The sequence below is a fragment of the Lactuca sativa genome, chromosome 5 (assembly GCF_002870075.4).
Source record: "Lactuca sativa cultivar Salinas chromosome 5, Lsat_Salinas_v11, whole genome shotgun sequence".
Taxonomy (NCBI): domain Eukaryota; kingdom Viridiplantae; phylum Streptophyta; class Magnoliopsida; order Asterales; family Asteraceae; genus Lactuca; species Lactuca sativa.
The window spans coordinates 312,826,866-312,844,283 of NC_056627.2; the positions used below are offsets into that span (position 1 = coordinate 312,826,866).

Consider the following 17,418-nt stretch of genomic DNA (forward strand, 5'->3'; position numbering starts at 1 on the left):
ACTCTTCCTTCCCTATCCTCATTAATTAAATCCTAATTTTGTTGGTGTATATATATTGATCGATACTGTATGTTTATTGAATACTCATTGCCTATTAAATGCTAGTTGCTAGTTGCTTCTTGTCTATCAATTTAATTCTCATTGGTACGTGTTTGTTTTTTTAGGAAGTTGGAACTTGGAACCGACAAATTATATAACAACTCAATTAATTTGTAATGAAACCTCGATTAATGCATTTAAGTTGTAATTGTAATCAGACCTTAGTTAATGCATTTAATTTGCGATTCTTTTGTGCAACAGGTTATCGTTTTTACCAGTAAACATGGAAGGTCAATCTTCACATGCTTCAACAAACCCAACAGCTACTACTACATCATCAGATGCTGGTACTAGATTTTTAAATGGAGATATGGCTTGGGAGTGGGGATTCTGGAAAGATCCCACAAAAAAATCGAATATTTGGTGCACTCTTTGTGACAAAAAAATCGAATCATAAGGTTGAAGCAACACCTTGCTCATATACCGGGGGAAGTCTCCAAATGCCCTAACGTGACACCATATATAATGAAAAAAAGTGTTTGCATCGATACAAAAAAAAAAAAAAAAGCAAAAAAAAAAACAAAGAAATATAGAAATTCTAAGATCATCAAGCATAATAGGATTATCTGATAATGAGGATGAAGAAGATGAGATACGAGTCAGGGATGATAGTAAGAAAAGAAAGTTTGTAAGTTCTAGTAATGTTCGTGGTCCAATTGATTGTGTTTATAAGAGCGATCGTGAAAAAGCACATCAAAGCACGTTGGATAAAAACAATCCAATCAAAGAGAAGCTGAAGAATATTGCTTGGAAAAAGTTTGCGATTTGGGCTTACGCGGTTAGCTTACTATTCAATGTCCACTACAAGAAAAAGGCCTTTTACGACGCTCATTGCGCGTCGTAAAAGGCTCAGACGACGCGCAAATGCGTGTCAAGGAAGGCCCTGTCATAAAGAGAGACGACGCGCTTTTGCGCGTCGTCTATAGACGACGCGCATTTACGACGCTCATTTACGACGCGCGTTTACGACACGCAATGCGTATCAAGGAAGGCCCTGTCATAAAGGAAGATGACACGCATTCGCGTGTCGTAACCTTACGACGCGCGTGTTAATGACACGCAATGCGTATCAAGAAAGCCCCTGTCAAGAAAGGCCATGTGATAAATGAAGATGACACACATTTTTGCGTATCGTAAATTTAAATGTTTAAAAAAAATAAATTTATAAATTTATTAATTTTTAAATTAAATTTGCATTTAATTTCTCATAATAGAAATAAAATACCATATACAAAAAATACAATCCATTGCATAATATAAAATAAAATTTCATACTAAAAAAAATAAAATAAATTACACAAATTGTAATGTCATACAAAGAATCATTCAAATGTTAAACAAAAATAAAACATTGCTAACATGGGTTATACATTCCTATAAAACTAACAAATAATCATACAACTCTTTTTCTTACTGGAAAGGAATGTCAAACATGATTACAAGTCTCCCTTAATCTTGATTACTCACCTGCTTAAGTAGAATGTTGTTGTTGAGAAGGTTACCTAGCAACAGAGAAAAACACAACACCTCTCCCACAATCACAACATCATTTACAGAGAAAGGTTGTCAATTACTTTCATTAAGACTTTCATTCAATCACAAAAATATTAAATAAAAGGGTGAAACAGTAACTTACTTGTGATAAGTTGATCTCCCTTAGAGCAAACACAGCTAAAGCATTGAACAAGACCCTATTTCCCTCTTCTTTTAAAGTTTCCAGAATGTTTAGAATGCTCTCCTTACTCATAATATATAATCAATAATCAGATTGAATTATATATTATGAGTAAGTAATAAAGTACATGTAACACAATAAAGTATTATTAAGGAACTTATGAGTTCAAATATTATTTTTTACACTCAGATGACAAAATATTTTATGTTATTCTTCTACAAGTTGAGAACCAACTCAAACATGAAAGATAATAGTCCATCTGGCAGCTTTTGATGACATGGCAAATGAAATTTCTCAGAGATAGAATAATACAGGTGTTACAAACTTATATCCAAATTTAAATTAAATAAAAAGAGAAAACTGTAAAAACAAATTATATCCAAGGTAATACACCATACGACAAAATAGCAAAGTCCATCAGTATTTTTCAAAAAAACACCGTTTTCTTAATTATTAGAACACATTAGGAAAGCTTTATACTCTTTGATTTAAGAAGCTAAGTAAACTATAAGAAATCCACAACAAAAAGAAACTATAAGAAATCCACAAGAAAAAGATTTGAAACTTACCTGTCCAGTAAGAAGAGGGGTATCAGCAACAAGCTTGAAAGCAACAGGCCTTGGAGTACGCACAGGCCAAGCCTGAAAATAAAAGGTGCCTCAAGTATAAAAGAGAACAAGGAAACTGATATTAAAAACAAGAACTTTGATCATTAGAATAAAAGAGAGAGAGAAAAATAGAGAGGGAAGAAATGGAATGGAATGACTCATTCCATTCCATTCCATTCTATATTCCAACCTTTACCTTGTTTTCTTATCATTATCAATTGTATCTGCACCTCTTTCATTTCCTGCAAGATTTATGAACGAAGAATGGCATGTGATCGTGAACATTCCTCATTTGCATCTGTTGTCCCTGTGATTGTAAATTAGTAAAAAAGTACAAAAAACATGAGAATTTAATCATTTATATATTGAAATTTGTTAAATATGAGGAATGATATAACTTACAGGCAAACGATCCCAAACAAGGTGACCATCATTTGGTTTGAGGTGATAATAAGAGCATCCAAAAGCAACAGCAGCCACACCAATGTAAAAGCATGTCCAACCACAAAGCTCACCTTGTAGACTTAGGCATTTTATAGCAGGCAGAATCAGGGGCAGTATAAACCTGAGAAGTGGATGCTACTTTGTTTAATTGTAGTTATCACTATTATATAGGTCATCCATAAAAGTTAAAAGGTACACCAAAAATTCTCTTACAATTTTGGTCCCCAAAAATTCTCTTACAATTTTGGTCCTTTGAAATTTCTTGTAGAGTTTCAGTCCTTGTTCTAAGTAAGATGACCATTTTTGGTCCCTGAGTATTGCTGATCTTTTCAATTTTAGTCCCAACTCATTTTACTTGGAACGAAGAGTAAAAACGTTACAAAAACCTCAAATAACGATCAAATTTGCAAGAGAATTTTGTAGGACCCAAATTGAACAAAATCAGCCATACTCGAGGACCAAAAATGTAATTTTTGCAAAAATAAGTGAGAGAAAGCACCTCAATTTCCTTCACTTCAAATTCTTGGGTGTGTGACAAACAAGAGTTACCATAAGTTTCTGAGGCCAAACTTGACCCATTCAATCTGGGGAAAAAAATATACAAATTGCCAAATTACCATATTATCCCTCAAAAAGAAAAATAGGAATGATGCAAGTGCAACACTCTTACAAGTCACTATCGAGATACAATGCAAAATGATTTCCCCCCACCAAGCGCTAAATACTCAGTTGAACAAAGAGTAAAATACCGATTCACCCCTAATAAATGCACAATTAACATAATAAATCCCAAATAAATATTAAAATTATAAAAGATTTTTTTATATATTATCAAGAAAATGCAGTACCTGTGGGGCGATATATAACAGGACGCCCTGGTGTATTTGTAAACACAAATGTATCATTCGATCCCTGTATAGTATTTACTCACCATAGTGAAAAAGGGTAGAAAAGTCTTTTGTCAACATATAGAGAAACGAACTTAATTAAACAATTACAAACCTGGTATCTTTTCTTTGTTGATGGTTTCAAAGGTGCCTCAACTAAACCACCAAACACTGCACCTTTACGATCTCCAACAACCTGAAAATGTTTAATCAAGTTTCAGTTAAAGGGTAAAGTTGACATTTTGCATAGTTACTGAAGACAAGACATTACCAGTAGACTTAACCCAGGGCAAAGATTGCTTCTTCTATATAAGGTTGAAAGAGATATGCCATGCCTCCATGTACTAACATATAAAAAAGATAATGATATATCAAGATTCAAGAATAATGTGAAACTGAAAATATGATGAAGATGAAATTTTACCTGTATAGTAAGACCCATTTCTTTCCTTGATTGAGAACAGGGAGTGCAACATAAAGATCATAACGTGTATTTTCTGTCATAAGTTGTGAAGGTTCTGACATTTTTGGAAGTTTATCAGAAGGAAAATCTGAGAATAAGAGCCTCAACAAGTGCTCCAGTTCCACCAACAGGGTATTCTAAACTACAACCTGGTTTATACCATTCTGCAAACATATAAATCTGCAAATATGTGGATATATATACAGGCAAAAGATTAGACATTTAGAGAACTATAAAATATGAAGGAATAGAATGGATTCTGTTTGGTTGGAATGGAATGGATGAGGACATGTGGTAATGGAATAGCCCATTCCATTCCTTCCTCAATTCCATCATACCAAAAAGTAAAACTACCTTAAAAGAAACTTTTTAATGTATGATATGATTATGTACCATTTCTGCTGAAAGAACGCCATCGGATTTCACTCCAGCAAGTAAGAAAGACAAAAGATCCACCCAATTTCTAATGAAAGGATCTTTGAGTCCCAATGAATCAACTATTTCTGAAAAAGGGCGTAAAAGCTTTGTGGCACCAAGAACACCTTGAGGTCCCATTTTTGCAAATGATTTTAGGAGTGGATATGCATATCTAACTCCAGCAGTAGAAACAACTCCCAAATCACCTCGAATAGATAAAGGTGGCAAAGCCATGGCAGCTGCGTATTGTACTGTGGGGTATTCCTTCTTGATTTTAGATTTCACTTGGATCCATGATCTTCCTGCATATATATACATGACCATAAATTATTATATGACTTTAAAGTTGAAAAATGATATCAACTTTAAAAAGGTTAAATGCAAGAAAACTTATTTACAGATTATATAGAAAAACTTATTTCTATCATTACTCATGATTTTGTTATTTTTCAAAACAAAATAATAACTTTCAAATCATACATCCAAACACCCCCATTAGCATTAAACCAATTCATAATCGTTTATCTACTAAAATAATTATAGTCAACATATTTATTCAAACAAGGAACCAAAAAGACCTTACCCTCGATAACAAGCCCATAGTAAAGCATAAAAATCAAGTTGTTCCACGGAGAAGATGTCACTTGTTCAAGCAACACCTACAAATATATAGATCAAATCGCGAATTAGGTGTCATATAATTCAGTTGTAAGATTGTAAATTTCCATTGTTATCCTTATTATCAAAGGTTCTTAGGATACCTTTTTGGCAACTATTGTCATGTCTTTTTTGCCCTTGAACAACTTATCCAACAATAAGTGGTAGAAATGCCCAAATGGTCCAAGATATGCACACCCAAAAAGCTACAAACACTCCCGCATTAATATTCTATACTGATTCTTATATATATATATATATATATATATATATATATATATATATATATTTGACTGGTGCTTTTTCATTTATTGCAGAGAGAATAAGTTATGTGACTTTCATATCCTGATATTTTATATGTGACACCCCGACCTTACGGATACTGTCATTTATTCTTAGTATTCTTTAATTCATTAGGAATGGTGAAAAGTTTAACAGCAGAACATGGTAACCTGCTATCTGGTAACACCAATGGTTCCTAAGTGCAAATCAAGAAAATAAGAGCAACAAATATCGCAGGTTTCTCTCCCTCCTTGAAATTGAGCACAAGTCTAAAACAAAAGAAATATGATGAAATTGAACACAGGGCCTAAATTCTTTGAGAAATTTTCAGAATTCAATGAAGAACCATACATGTTCAACAGAAAAATCATAAATCAAAACCTATATATTATCAAAAAATCAGACCTGATGAGAAGAGGAAAAAGGAAGAAGCATACCTGATGAGAAGGGGAAGGAGACTTCAAAAAATTGGAACAGATGAGAAGAGGATCGTCGACGATTGGTTGTTGCGGGAGAAGAAAATTGGCGTTGAAGTAGGAGAAGAAATGATGGAGTCGCTGATTTCTTCCTTTGGTAGGGCAAGGGTATAATTGGAAACCCTTCTCCCTTTCTTCCTCCTTTCTCAGTCAGTCGATTTTTTCCATCTTACCCGATTAGATTAAGCTTTCCGAGTCAGATACACAAATTTAGTTCATCAAACGTCTTTATCTGACCGGGTCATCAAAAAAAGTCGTTGATGTCTGAGATTCGATACCTTGAACCAAGAAATCCCTAAATCTCTATGAGATAGGAGCGCCGACACCTCGATCGATTTTGTTGAGAAGCATCGAGCATAACACTAAATCTTTTGGGAGTCGCAGTCGCATGCCAGGAGAAGTGAATGTGATGTTGCAATGGTCTGTTAGAGATAGACAGAAAGGAGGGACATGGATGGAGGAAAAGGGTGGCCTGGTGGTTCTAGGGTTTTTATACAAATGGTGGTGTTAGTAACAAACGATGGTGATTGACCATGGAGTTTCGAGACCTTGACTTTAATGGAGCTATTGTTCTACTTGATATGGAAATCACTCTAAATTTGTAGTTGTAATACAGCTCTTCTATTGATTGAGAGGCTAAGAAAGTACTTGAGGAACTGAAGATCGAGGGAAGTAGATGAAGGGTTTTTGAACTGAAACCGTAGTTCCAACAATAGTCATGGTTCCAAAAACTGTACCCCTTTGATCAATTTCATGGCTTGGTGACCAAAAAACCTTCGATTTCACTAAGAACCGGAACCCTAGTTCCAACAATAGTCGATTTTTGGTATTTGATTGAGAGAGAGAGAGAGAGAGAAGAACGATTGAAAGAAGGTAGAGGAGACCTTGGCGGGTTTTTAATTTTTTCAGAATTTCATTTCCCCCTTTCCCCCACTATTAAAGGATGGAACGCGCGTTCCATTAAAAAATATAAAGCGACATCCTTAGACGACGCGCATTTTATTATAGGTGCCCTCCGTGTTTTTTTTAGACACTAATTTAAGGGCGCGCAATAATGCGTGTCTTCTATCCTAAAATTTTTTGAAGAGATGACATTTTTCTAATGTCACTCTCCTTTGCGTAACATAGATCAATGAGCGTCGTATTTTGCGCGTCGTAAAAGGCCTTTTTTCTTGTAGTGGTCGTACGTGATGAAAGTTTCCAAGATGTAATTGATGCCATTGGAGATTATGGAAAAGGTAATTAAGTAATCCCTTTAATCATATATTTATTGATTAATATTTTAATATTTACTAACTAAGTAATTATATCTATCAATCTTAGGTATGCCCGCTCCAAGTTACCATAATGTTCGTGTGACATTACTAAAGGAGGTGTTGCAAGATACTAATAAGTTTGTGGACTTGTTTCGGCCACAGTGGCAGAAATACAGATGTAGCATTATGTCCGATTTTTGGACAGATGGAAAAGGAAGGGCATTGATAAATTTTTTAGTGAATTGTCCAACTGGCACGGTATTTCTTAAGTCAATTGATGCATCAGAGCATGTGAAGGATGCTCAATTAATTGTGAAGATGATTAATCAAGTGATTGAAGATGTTGGCAAGGAAAACATTGTTCAGGTCTAATGATTTCTTATCTTGTTTCTTATTTTTAACTTCCATTTACTTATACTAATTAAATATTTTTTTTCATTTATTGTAGTTTCTTACGGATAACGGCTCAAACTATAAAGCTGCGGGAAAAATTTTAGAAGAACAACATCCAAAGTTGTTTTGGACTCCATGTGCAGCACATTGTGTGAACCTTATGATACAAGATCTCGGGGAAAAAATAAAAAAGATAAAGGGTGCTTTGACTGATGCAAGAGCGATTGTGGTTTACATTTATAATCATGGAAGAATTTTGAACATGATGCGAAAGTTGACTAAGAATAAAGAGTTGCACAAGTCATGTATAACTAGGTTTGCCACTCAGTACTACACTCTACAGAGTGTACATGAGAATCGCCATCACCTTCAAGTGTTGTTTGTTTCTGAACAATGGACAAAAAGTGCATTTGTAAAGAAAGCTATGGGAAAGAAGGTGGAGAGGATAGTTGCAAAGCAAGCATTTTGGGACGATGTGTATTTCTGTTGTCAAGTATTTGCACCTTTGGTAGATATGATTCGTTTGGTTGATAGGGAAGATCAACCATGCATGGGTTATTTCTATGATGCTATGAGTCGAGCAAAAAAGCAAAGAAGCAAAAATCTTAAAGGTGGGCCTAATGCAAGGATGGAGAGTACAGTTTTGTTTATAATTCAACAAAGATGGTCTGGCCAACTTCATTATCCTTTACATGCAGGTATAAAACTTCACTTATTGATGGAAATTAAAAATTAATTTTATTGTTTGGTTTTAATATTTTAATGAACGTGTAGCTGGATGCTTTCTTAATCCTGCCATTTTTCATGGAGAAAATTCAGAGATTGAGAAAAATAAAGATATAGAGACGGGACTATATGTTGCCATCGACCGTCTTGTTCCCGATGAAGATGAGAATGATCTTTTAAGACAACAATTGAATATCTACATTGATTCAGAAGGCCAATTTGGATCTGTAGCCGCTAAAAGAAGTAGAATGAAAGTTGCACCATGTAAGTAAAAAAGTATAATGCAATCAAATCTTATTATTTCCTATTTTTATTAACTTATGTTTATTTATAAAATATAGATATTTGGTGGCGTTCTTATGGGATCGATACTCCTTTGCTTCAAAATTTTGCTATCAAGGTCCTTAGTCAAACGTGTAGTGCTTCACCTTGTGAACGCAATTGGAGTACATTTGACAATGCAAGTCTTTTTAACAAATTTTTTTTTTATAAATTATAGATTACATTAGTTTAATTGAAAGTTTGAAACTCTAACTAACTTTTCATATTTCTTTTCTTTTAGTTACACTCCAAGAAAAGGAATTGTCTTTTACAGCAAAAACTCAATGACCTTGTGTTTATCCAATATAACACAAGGTTACAAAGGAGATTTGAATATCTAAAAAGCAACAAAACTGATCCTATTTTATTGAGAGATGTAGAGGAAAATGATGAGTGGACGATACCGACAGAGGCTGAACTTCAAGACTTTGTGGATGCACGTGATTGTCTTCTTTGGTCGGATGTGCGAGAAGCGATGGGTGGAAATGTAGACATCGGGCCTAGTACGAGGAGCAAAAGGGAGCGTTATAGAGATGATGATGATGATAATGACAAGACTAGAGTTGAAGTGGAAGATGATGTGTATGTGGACCTTGATGTCGAAGTGAATGCATTAGACGATGTTGACTCGGAAGCTGAACCAGTGGATTGCGATTGATCTTTTATTTGGAAATTTGATTTAGACTCTTTTACTATGTTATGTGGATGTGGACCTTGTATAACTATGTTATGTGTTTTTACATTTTATATAACTCTTTGTGATTATATATATATATATATATATATATATATATATATATATATATATATATATATATATATAAACCGCTATCCCACCGCAAGAACCGCTATTTTAAATCGCGGCAAGTGACTGCGATAAGATTTTGGACCGCGATAACTGCATAGATAATTTAGAACCTTACCATGAAAGGATCGGATGTGACTTCTTACACCTCCCGACTTAACGACCTCACAAACCTTTGCCTAGGAATGGTAAACCCTGAACACAGAGATACTGAAAGATACATCTTGGGATTGGTTTCACTAGTTCAAGGCCTTGTTACTGCATCCATACCCACTATCTTTGATAGTGCTAAGCAATTGGACTATCAATTGACTGGGCAATGTATTCTTTAGGGTACCATAACCCATAAACTGAAAAGAACCAGGTTAGGAGTACAAAAAGGAAGTTCCATGGCAAGTCAAAAGGGAACTTCAAGCATCGCAAAGCCGATGCAAAACCTATGGTTGTATATACTGTAATCACAAACACACCCACTCAATCAAATCCCAACTCCATGACTTTACCCCACTTTACCTAATGCAATTTTCACCATCTCTGAAATTGCATGGTCTGCAAAATCTATAACTTAAGAGGTCACACCTTTCAGTTTTGCAGAAAGGCCCTAAATAGCCACGTCTTTCACGTCAACCTAATACCTACGACCATTAGAAGTTTCAATATGATCATCTGAATTGATTGGTTATCACCTCATTGAGTAGAGATCCTATGTTACGAAAAATTCGTTCGACTAACTTTACCAAACAATGAAACCCTTGTGATTTACGAAGATAAATCAAGAAAGAATCTAAGATTCATCTCTTGCATGAAAAGGCGAGAAAGTGTTGCAGAAGGGATGCTTCTCTTTCTTGGTCTACGTGGTGGATAGGAAAGACTAGGGGTAAGGAAATCAAAGATATACCGAAAGTGTGCGATTAACCGGATGTATTTACAGAAAGATCTGCCTGGAGTACCTCCATTCAAATAACTTAGAGTCGACAAAAGAACTATGCCAACTGCCATCAATTAGATTGGGAGTTCCAGGTCAGTGATATGGTACTACTCAAGGTCTCACCCTAGAAGGGTGTGATCTGCTTTAGGAAGGGGGGGAAATTGGGTCCCCGGTATATCGGACCGTTCTGTGTGATCACCAGGGTAGGCAGGGTATCCTATCGGTTGGATTTGCCTAGTGAGCTCAGTCAGATCCACAACACTTTTTATGTTTTGAAATTACGGAAGTGCATATTGGAAGACGAGGCAATGGTCCCTTTGGATGATATTCAAGTCGATGAGCGCCTGAATTATATTGAGAGGCTGACAGTGGCGGTGGAGAGAAAGATGAAGGTGTTATGCAACAAGGAGATACCTTTGCTAAAGGTTCAGTGGTAACATCGGAGAGGCTCCGAGTGAACCTGGGAGCCGAAGGAGGAGATTATGGAGCATTATCTAGAATTATTTGCAACATCGAACTTCGAGGAAGAAATCTAGTTCAAGTGGGGGAGAATTCTAACATCCCAATGGTGAGGTATTTTCAATTTTCACCCTATGTATGAAGGAATATTGCATTTTGACCCTTGTGCTAGAAAAAAATTGCAAGAATAGACCATAGTGGTATTTTGGTGATTTTTGGCAAAAGCCTTAGTACGATGGGCATAAGTTGTGTACGCTGGGCATACGTTGTGTACACTGGGCATACTTGAGCAGACATTAGTACGCTAAGCATACACCGCTTACGCAGGGCATACGTGAAGGATCCTTAAACCCTAATTTTTAGGGTTTGGTCCATATATAAGCATCATTATCACCTCGTTTCTCATTCACTCATCATCCTCCACATGAGAAAACGTCCCTCTAGCTAACCCTAAGTGAGAAGAGTGTAACTTGAGCTCATCTTTGTGTTTTGGTGATATTCTTGAAGAAGAGGAAGGTGGTGGGAAGTCCTTGGAGCTAGGAAGCAACTTAGATTCGAGATTCTCTCCTTGCTAGCAATCTGCAAGAGGTAAAAAGCTCCTTGCTTGATCATATTATCTTGTAAATCTAGCCGTTTCTTCATTCAGGGAATTTTTGGTCCCAACTATGATGTTTCTTGAGCATGACATGCTCTTAGTCGAATAAGTTATCCTTTCAGACCTAATAAGGGTTGAGTCATAAAAATGTTGCCTTGATGCTTAGTTTTTCCCCATGCATTCTATAAAAGGTCTTAAGGAGTTAAGAAGTTGGGATTTTGTGTATTAAACACTTGTTGTGAATAAAAGGTCATAAAGTTGGAAACTTTATAACTCTTAGTGGTATTTTGGCCTTGGATCTAAAATTGGGACGTAAGAACTTAATGCATTAAGATCTTATTTAGGAAAATGGGATACTATGCGTACACCATCCGTAACCTAGCATACGTCATGCGTACGAAGTCAAACACCCGACTCTGGTTAAAGCCAGAGTACACCTAACGTAGGAGTTGAGTATGCCCCACATACTCAGCTGAATGGACTGAGTTGACCCGTTGACTTTGACTTTGACCAGGGTTGAACAAGTTTGACTTAAGGATGTTTTGATTATTTTGAGCTATAGTTAAGCCTTGGTCTCTATGTGTTGAATATGTTATATGTAGAGCCGATATTCAGAGTCGTGTATTGTTTAGCTATTGTCAGACTGTGAGGTGAGTTTCTCCTCATTGTACCGTGGGTCGAAGGCACCTATGCCGACCCACTAGATTATTTATCCTGGTTAGGATATTATTATGCTAGCTTGTTCCTGATTATTAGATCTGCATGATTATTTGTATTTGTTGGTTCTTTGTTTATTTTTATTTGTTACATATGTCGACATATTAGGTTGGGTTTTGGTTGTACTGCTTTGTGTTGTAGCCAACAAATCCATGGGCATTCTAGATATGAGTTGAGGGCCCGAATGGTATTCCAAACTCAAACTAAGGGCTCGAGAGCATTCCAGATATGAGCTGAGGGCCCGAATGGCATGCCGGACTCATATTGAAGGCTTAACGGTAATCCAGTGTTTCTAGCTGTGGACCCCGTATATATGCTGTTATATGTTTGTGTGTGTGTGTGTTGGTACTTTGTGGGAGCTCACTAAGCTTTTTCTTATAAATTTTAGTTTATCGTTTCAGGTACTTCAGAGGATCGTAGAAAGGCAAAGGCGTGACCATACACAACTTGTTTATGTCACCAGGTCTTGGGAGAACACTGAATTGAAATAATACTTTTGAAATAATAAATTTCTTTTGTAAACAATGGTGATGAATGGTAGAGTTTGAAAATTTTAAATTATTGTGATTTTGAGTGTTACAAAGATCATTCAAGTGGTGTTGGTGCATTCTAGCTTGTAGATCCAGAAACTAAATCTCTTTGTGCACCATTTCAAGGTATAAAGTTCAAATATTGGAGCTTATTTTGTTAGATCTTGGTTAAACTTGCATTTTGGTTCTTTTTGTCGCAAAGCTTTGATTTATGTGAGTATGGAATACGGCAGAGCTATTAATCCGTCCTTTCAGACATTCTAAGATGTCTAAAGTCATAAAAATGTTAGCTTGGCCATTTCCTTCCCCCCAGGAAAGTATTTTGGAGCTGTTGGTGATGATGAAGTTAGGGTTTTGTGGTTAAGCTCTCTTTAGCCATGAAAAGGCTTCAAGTTAGATACTTTATAGGTTAGGATGTTCTTTAGGATAATTAAGTTTGGTATGCAAGTCTTAACGATTAATACGTTATTATGCATGTTTTTCACACTAGATTACGTACGTTGAGTTTACGCATGGCTACGCCCCGCATAACCAGATGTGAGCCTGTCTTTTGCCATTTGCGCTCTATGCCCAACATAGAGTTGAGTATGCTGAGGGAACAAATGTAACACCCCAAATTCAGACTAAAAATTTTGATTTTTAGATTAATAAAATCATTATCCAAAACAACATCATAAAAACCATAGTGAATCAAAATGTATTAATCAACATCCTAGTATATCAGAGTAATATAAAATGCAGAAGAATGTGGTGTGCGCACTGTAATCATTCCGGGCTTTTCCCTTTCGAACCAGAAGTACCTGAAACATAAATGGAAAACTGTAAGCATAAAGCTTAGTGACTTCCCCAAAATACCTTCAATAGTTTGTAAAAGATGTGACAACTCTAGATCTCTAAGCTTCATTCCAATCAATGAATCTTCAATAACCTTCTATCTCTTGAAAATACACAAGAACACACTAACATTCTTCACAAGAGCTCAAGAACACTAAAATGGTGGCTAAGGGTTGAGATCAGGGTTTAGGACATATGGAGGCTGATAAGAGGCAAGGTTCATGGGAGATAATGAGCTTAAATATGGGTAAACCCTAAATATTAGGGTTTCAAACAGACTAGAGTATGCCCCACGTTCTTCCACGTACACCCAGCGTATGTGGGTGCATCTACGACCTATCGGAGAGCCAGTACGCTCAACGTACCCATAGGATACGCCCTGCGTACTGATCTAGGGACCAAAATGAAAGGTTTTTGTATAAAGGGTTAAAAAGGAAACATACCAATAATTTCGAATGTTACAATTCTCCCCACTTGAATCAGACTTCATCCTCAAAGTCCGTCGCCACAAATAACTTGGGATATTGCTCCCTCATCTCATCTTTCGGCTCCCACGTCCATTCTGAACCTTTACGATGATGTCACCGAACTTTCACCAACTCGGTAACCTTGTTCCTCAAGGTTTTCGTCTTTCTATCAAGAATCGCCACCGGTCTCTCAATATAATTCAGGCGACCATCCACCTGAATATCCTCCAATGGAACTACCACAAAATCATCCACTTTAACTCTATTTTTTTTGTCCCAAATACACTTAACTTCATTACGAAGTAGCACACTTTTATTAAAAAATTATGTGAACTTACTTATTTTTTACTCAGGATCTTGTGCACAATCAAGATCTTCGGTATATTTCAAGATCTTAAGCACTTTACTTTCACTTATCTTATTTCAAACATCACACCATACTTAGCAATTTTGTTATAAAAATAGTTTGTTAATTTTCGACCAAAACAACTACAATGTATTAACAAATCGTAATTTACTATTCAGAGACTTGATTATGGTGTATGACTTAAACATAATCTAATTAATGTTAGGAGCAGTTATATTATGACAAAAGGTACGACTCGATGTCTAGTCACCTCCAACCGCAATGGAACTATTTCCCATTTATACATCAACCTAGTAGTTGGAGACCATAATTATGTTTCTTTTTAATGTAGGCTTTGAGATCAGTCAGCTATAGAACTGGAGACTTGCCCATCTTAATTTTCACTAAAGAAATAATATCGTCACTAAAGAAATGATTGTAGGATTTCCTCTTCTCAAATCCGTAAATGATACACTTTGGCCAACTTATGAGTGTGGAAAATGGGAAAAGAAAACTCATCCCTTGATTGTTGATTCCACAATTTTGGAAAAACTACAATTTCTGCACAACAATCTTTACAGTCTATTCACCCTATCTAGTATAAATAACAAGAAGTATGTTCTTATCATTGTTGATGACTATACTTGTTTCACATGGATTTCTTCTTGAGACTCAAGTTATATACACCACATGTATTGATCAACTTCATTAAACACATTAAATTGTAGTTAAAACTGTTGATAAGGAAGATTAGTAGTGACAAAAGAACTGAATTTATAAATCACACTAAATGAATTTATATACTAGGTCTATGCTAAAATTTGTACATATTCGTCTATATTTCTTTACCAAAAAGTACCTTCTATGTCTTGCACCGATAATAATTCTTTTGGTCCAATTCTATCCATTTTCCATCCTTCCTCGCATGGTTCTCATTTTCCCCGACTCCCATGCTTGAAATGATATTTTTAAGATCATCAATTATTTTTTTGTACGTATCAAATCCACGGTTCACATGTTTTCTTACTAAGTCGGATAAGCATTTTTTGCAGATTTTTTTTTATTCGTCTACTCTTATTCATTACTTGATGTAGTATCTCTTGAGACATAGTAGAGGCACGATTTATTACAAGCTTTTAAATAATAGACTTCTATTAGTAGAAGATAATAATGATCTTACCATATCTTAGTATTAGTCAACTCTATTAGAAATATATTTAACCCACAACTATCTACATGATATTTACTCAAGAATTTAGAACAAAGTCTGATAGCTGAGATGTTGAGGACGTCCGGGTGATCAATCAGTAAAGAGAAATTAAATATCTTCCTATTTTTTGTTTCTATATATCTTCCTATCCAATGAAATAGTGACATATGTAACATTTAATGCTTATTTAATGAGATTTAATGATATTTTAGGATATTAATATAACACATGTAATCATTTAAATGGGTAGGATGATTGGTAGGATTAAAATGTAGGAGAATATTTAATTTCTCATCAGTAAATGCGTGAAGAAAAAACGTTGAACTCAAAAGATTTGTGGAAATCCAAAAGTGAATCTCTGAAGTTGGGGGATGATCGAGCTCCATGTCGAGATAGAGACGGTGTTTGCTGAATAAACCTTAACATCCACATCGTTCTTGCTAAGCTCCTCCATCATCCTTGCAATCTAAACAGTAGAATGTTTGTCGAATCATGTGGAATTTTGCAAAGAAACTCATGGCCCATCAATTAAACATTTATGAATTGGTCATCATTTAATAATGCTACTTCGTTTGAATAAAAAGTTAAGTTCAAGATCTCATTGTATTATTAATAAACATTTCATACAAATTTTCAATCTGTTCCGAATCAAACGCATTGATTGACTTTGTGCATCTACTTATAGGTTATGAAAATATAATTCCATGTGTTTTCACTTATAAAATAAGCCCTCTACAAACAGACGCGAAACGTAGTAGGTGGATCGCCTCGTTTCATAGACTATGTAGCATTCAAAATCATAGTTTATTAATTTCAAACAACTTGTTAATATCATGTAATTAAAAAAAATATTCATTTACAAATGCTACGTTAGATTTAGTACATATTTTAATCTTTTACTAATGTCTTGAATACTTCAAATGTTTATATTAGACCAATATTGTTAAAAGGGCAGAGATTTTATTAAAACCCAAGAGTTAACTGTATATAAACTCCCTATTCCACGACCCCCTAGTTATGATTCCTTAGGGTGACTTTTCACATATAGTTGGAAACTTTGCATAAATGCATGCCTTAATGGGGACTCCAAATCCATAGATCAGATTCCTTAGGGGACTCCAAATCCATTTGGCTTATACGGATCTATTAACTGCATATAAACTCCCTATTCCACGACCCCCTTATGATTTTTCCATCAAGAACTTTTCCCATTTAACTCAAGTCATATTTGGAGTCCCCTGTTACGGATTCATAAAATTTCTTTATTGGGGTCACTAGCAAACGAACTATATGATCGGATTGGTCAAAGTTGACAAAATAATCGGGTTGGATCGTAATAATTTACTTTTACAAATAATATGCTTTTAATAACCCAACATTATGTTAAACTAAACATATTGAAAAATACTAACCATTATGGCATTATCTCATGAATACAACATAAATCACTACATAACATATCTAGTGCTATGTTACATTCTCTATTGGCCATGAAGTTGGTATACTAAACAATTGTGACTTATTAATGACTTTCACGGTAGTGCTAGATCACAACCAAACTGTTAAGCCCAAATAATATGTTGGACCACTTAGTAAATTGGCATCAAATAAATTATATAAATACTTAAAAACTTTTTGTGGCCTTTTTATTTACAAAGATTTTAAAAAATTACAACAAAAAATCAATTGTTTTTCTTAGTGATCTTTTAATTATGACAAATGAATTCAATTAACTAACTAATATTGACGCTAATAAGACCTCATTTATGTATTTTAATTGTAATAAAAATCAATTATTATATGATTGGCCATATCATTGCTGT

General features: G+C 35.1%; 2 protein-coding genes and 2 long non-coding RNA genes across 4 annotated transcripts; 1 reads left to right on the forward strand and 3 right to left on the reverse strand.

Moving 5' to 3' along the window:
* Positions 1–1,383: 1,383 nt before the first annotated feature.
* On the reverse strand, positions 1,384–1,959 carry LOC128126314 (uncharacterized). Its single transcript, XR_008224122.1, has 2 exons — positions 1,736–1,959; positions 1,384–1,566 (listed from the first exon to the last, which is right to left on the reverse strand). It is a non-coding gene; the product is annotated as an uncharacterized LOC128126314 (long non-coding RNA).
* Positions 1,960–3,056: 1,097 nt separating this feature from the next.
* Positions 3,057–4,167, reverse strand: LOC128126315 (uncharacterized). Its single transcript, XR_008224123.1, has 6 exons — positions 4,138–4,167; positions 3,985–4,057; positions 3,829–3,909; positions 3,675–3,738; positions 3,497–3,585; positions 3,057–3,410 (listed from the first exon to the last, which is right to left on the reverse strand). It is a non-coding gene; the product is annotated as an uncharacterized LOC128126315 (long non-coding RNA).
* A 69-nt stretch (positions 4,168–4,236) lies between these two features.
* LOC122195439 (uncharacterized) lies at positions 4,237–5,476 on the reverse strand. Its single transcript, XM_052764063.1, has 4 exons — positions 5,355–5,476; positions 5,177–5,252; positions 4,570–4,895; positions 4,237–4,356 (listed from the first exon to the last, which is right to left on the reverse strand). Exons 1-4 carry the CDS (start codon positions 5,373–5,375, stop codon positions 4,252–4,254), a joined length of 528 nt encoding a protein of 175 aa, XP_052620023.1. The 5' UTR covers positions 5,376–5,476; the 3' UTR covers positions 4,237–4,251.
* Positions 5,477–6,458: 982 nt separating this feature from the next.
* LOC111887978 (uncharacterized) lies at positions 6,459–9,362 on the forward strand. The gene is made up of 6 exons (XM_052763809.1): positions 6,459–6,531; positions 7,332–7,630; positions 7,713–8,355; positions 8,432–8,647; positions 8,725–8,783; positions 8,946–9,362. Exons 1-6 carry the CDS (start codon positions 6,459–6,461, stop codon positions 9,360–9,362), a joined length of 1,707 nt encoding a protein of 568 aa, XP_052619769.1.
* Positions 9,363–17,418: the final 8,056 nt, after the last annotated feature.